We start from the raw sequence: 2705 nt of genomic DNA, 5'->3' as shown, positions 1-2705 counted from the left end.
ATGTTAAATCCTCTCCTGGGATCAATAAACGGTAATGTGCCATATAACGAGATGAAATTGCTTTGTCGTTGTTTTCTGCAGTCTATTATGCATACAATCATTTGATATTTATAGAAACACGGAATCTCTAATGCTGCAAATGCCACGGTATAATAAATTCGTTAAAATATAAAACACCGCATTCTTAGCCAGTTTCTGCGTGCAATTCAAACGATAATAATAATAATGCTAACGAGAGCAAGTGCACTCAAGGTCTCTGCTGTTGTAACAATTCACTTTCGTTTGCGTTTGTCAACTGGTTCGAAGGAGGTTAAAGAAATTGCAACCGTTTTTAGATTTACTTCACTTTATAAATAGTATTTGCTTTTCTTCTTCTGATTATCAATCTGATTTATACAATGTACAAAATAAAAAAAAATAAAAATCGTGTCTAGGAAAAGAATTATACACAATTGGGTTAATTTAATAATAGTTCTGTTTATATACTAGGGATTAGTTAATTTTGCTGGAAGCTGTAGCTAAAGCCGTCTGGTGACCTGTTCAGGGAGAGTTTACCGGGTGGGTAGAACCTGTGTGGGGCTTGAGTAGTGGGATTGTATTGTTGTTGAGGCTGAGGTTGAGGTTGGTACTGCTGCTGCTGTGGTTGCGGTTGGTATTGTGGTTGCGGTTGGTACTGCTGCTGCTGTGGTTGAGGTTGGTATTGTGGCTGTGGTTGGTATTGTTGCTGCTGTTGAGGCTGTGGCTGGTATTGTTGTTGGGGTTGGTATTGCTGCTGTGGTTCTTGGTATTGCTCTTGCTGTTGGTGCAATTCTGGTGAGTTGTATTGCGGAAGTGGAGTGTACTGCGGTTGCGGGGCAACCGGAAGTGCAGCCGCTGGTGCAGAAGGTAAATGATCGCCGGTTGCTTGGAAACCGTTCTTTCCTGCGGTGTAGGAGATGGTGCGCCTCTGACCGGAAGGATCTACGTAAGAGTAGGAACCGCGACGAGTGCCATCGGCATCACTCTCTTCTTTGAATTCCACACCATCCTCTTGACTGTATTGCGCACCAAATTTACCATCTCCGTTGAGATAACGCTGCTCGTTCAAGATCGCAGCTGTCTTAGGATTCTTGTTGTATTGGTTTTGGGCCAAAGCAGCTCCGACGAGCGCCAATAGTGCCAACTATAAAAACAAAATCAGATTGTTTAAAATTTAAATTCAGATGCACTCACTGCTATAAAAAAAAAATACTCACAATTCTATACATTTCTTTAATGAATTTAATCTGAACGTCAGTTAAAGAAAATGTAAAAAAATAATTGGTTCACTACGTTATTCAACTGAGACGGTTCTCTCTTTTGAGTGTGTCTACCGTTAAGGCAAACTTCAACTACTGACCCTCCCCAGTCGATTCCACCGTTTTATACTGAACTCTCCTCCAACCTTGGATTCCTCGACCCTGGTCGGAACACTCCCTACGAAGAACCAACATACAGGACCTTTGTTGTCTCTCTAAAAACGTTCATATTTTCCAAATTCAACAGTTTTTTTAATCAATCATACGTTCACTTACACACAAAAAAGTGTACTAAAATTTTCGTTTCATAAAAGAAATGTAAAATAACAAGTACTATAATTTAATAAAAAATATTGCATACATTCATTTGTCAAATATTAATACGTTTACACACGCAATAACACATTTAATATTAGTTTGAAATTTGTTAAATTTTCATAAATTAGATTACGTAATAAATATCATTATTACTCATGTTTCAATACTGCAAATACTTTAAGCATAATATAAACTACAGCCTGATTTTTTATAACAACAAAATAAATAATAACACTTTATTTTTTATTATTTACTTTTTTTGAACTTTTTTCTATATAAAAAAATTATTTTCCATATAATCGAATAATACGATAAATAAATTTTGTTATACAGTTTCGTTATATATATTAAGCCGAATGCTCTTCCTAGATTAGGATATAATAGAATAAAAGTAAAAATTATAAATTACTTAATAATCATTATATTTACTAACATACTTTATATATCACAAATAGCAATCAACCAAGATATTTCTATCTAAGTATGATATATTTATGTAGAATTAACAGTGATATTTTAAATTAATCTAAATATTCTTGCTAACATATAAATACCAACTACTTTTTTTATCATACATTACAATATTTATTAAATACTGTTATGAATTAATAAATTCTTTAGGATGTTAATTAAAACATTAGTATATTGTTAAATTATGCATTGCATCGTTTAATAACAGAAGCTTTATTAATTCCTCTAATTAATACTTAAATAAGTCTAATTATTAATTCATTGGTAATATCCAATATGCTACTATATTATATTCTCTTGTAGACTTATTTTTAGATATACAGCAATACTTCCAATAGTACAGCTTCAATTAATCCGGATTCAGTATAGTCCAGTTAGAACATTTGCAAAAAAAAAACTTAATTTTTCATCAACATAATAGATTAAATTTTAAAAACTTAATAAATAAAATACTTTTTTAAGTCTCTTTTTGTGCGTTCCTTAAACAGTCCGCAAGCAATTATCCATTGAATTCAATCTTTTTTATACTGTCAAGTTTCTTCTTGTGCAGATAGTCTTCGATTAGTCCGATTTCAAACAGTCCGGACTAAGCGAAGTATTGTTGTATTTTGCAATTCAAAACGTTTATATAGTTCTTCA

General features: G+C 32.9%; 1 protein-coding gene across 1 annotated transcript; it reads right to left on the bottom strand.

Annotated features, from left to right (window-relative positions):
• Positions 1-431: 431 nt before the first annotated feature.
• Positions 432-1375, bottom strand: LOC108563698 (activating signal cointegrator 1 complex subunit 2 homolog). The gene is made up of 2 exons (XM_017922451.1): positions 1236-1375; positions 432-1162 (listed from the first exon to the last, which is right to left on the bottom strand). The coding sequence occupies exons 1-2, from the start codon at positions 1245-1247 to the stop codon at positions 497-499; spliced, it is 678 nt and encodes a 225-aa protein (XP_017777940.1). The 5' UTR covers positions 1248-1375; the 3' UTR covers positions 432-496.
• Positions 1376-2705: the final 1330 nt, after the last annotated feature.

This window comes from Nicrophorus vespilloides, unplaced genomic scaffold (genome assembly GCF_001412225.1).
Source record: "Nicrophorus vespilloides isolate i.1.1-1 unplaced genomic scaffold, Nicve_v1.0, whole genome shotgun sequence".
NCBI lineage: Eukaryota > Metazoa > Arthropoda > Insecta > Coleoptera > Silphidae > Nicrophorus > Nicrophorus vespilloides.
The sequence above is the reverse complement of the archived record's forward strand: the minus strand, read 5'-3'. Positions and strand labels throughout refer to the sequence as shown.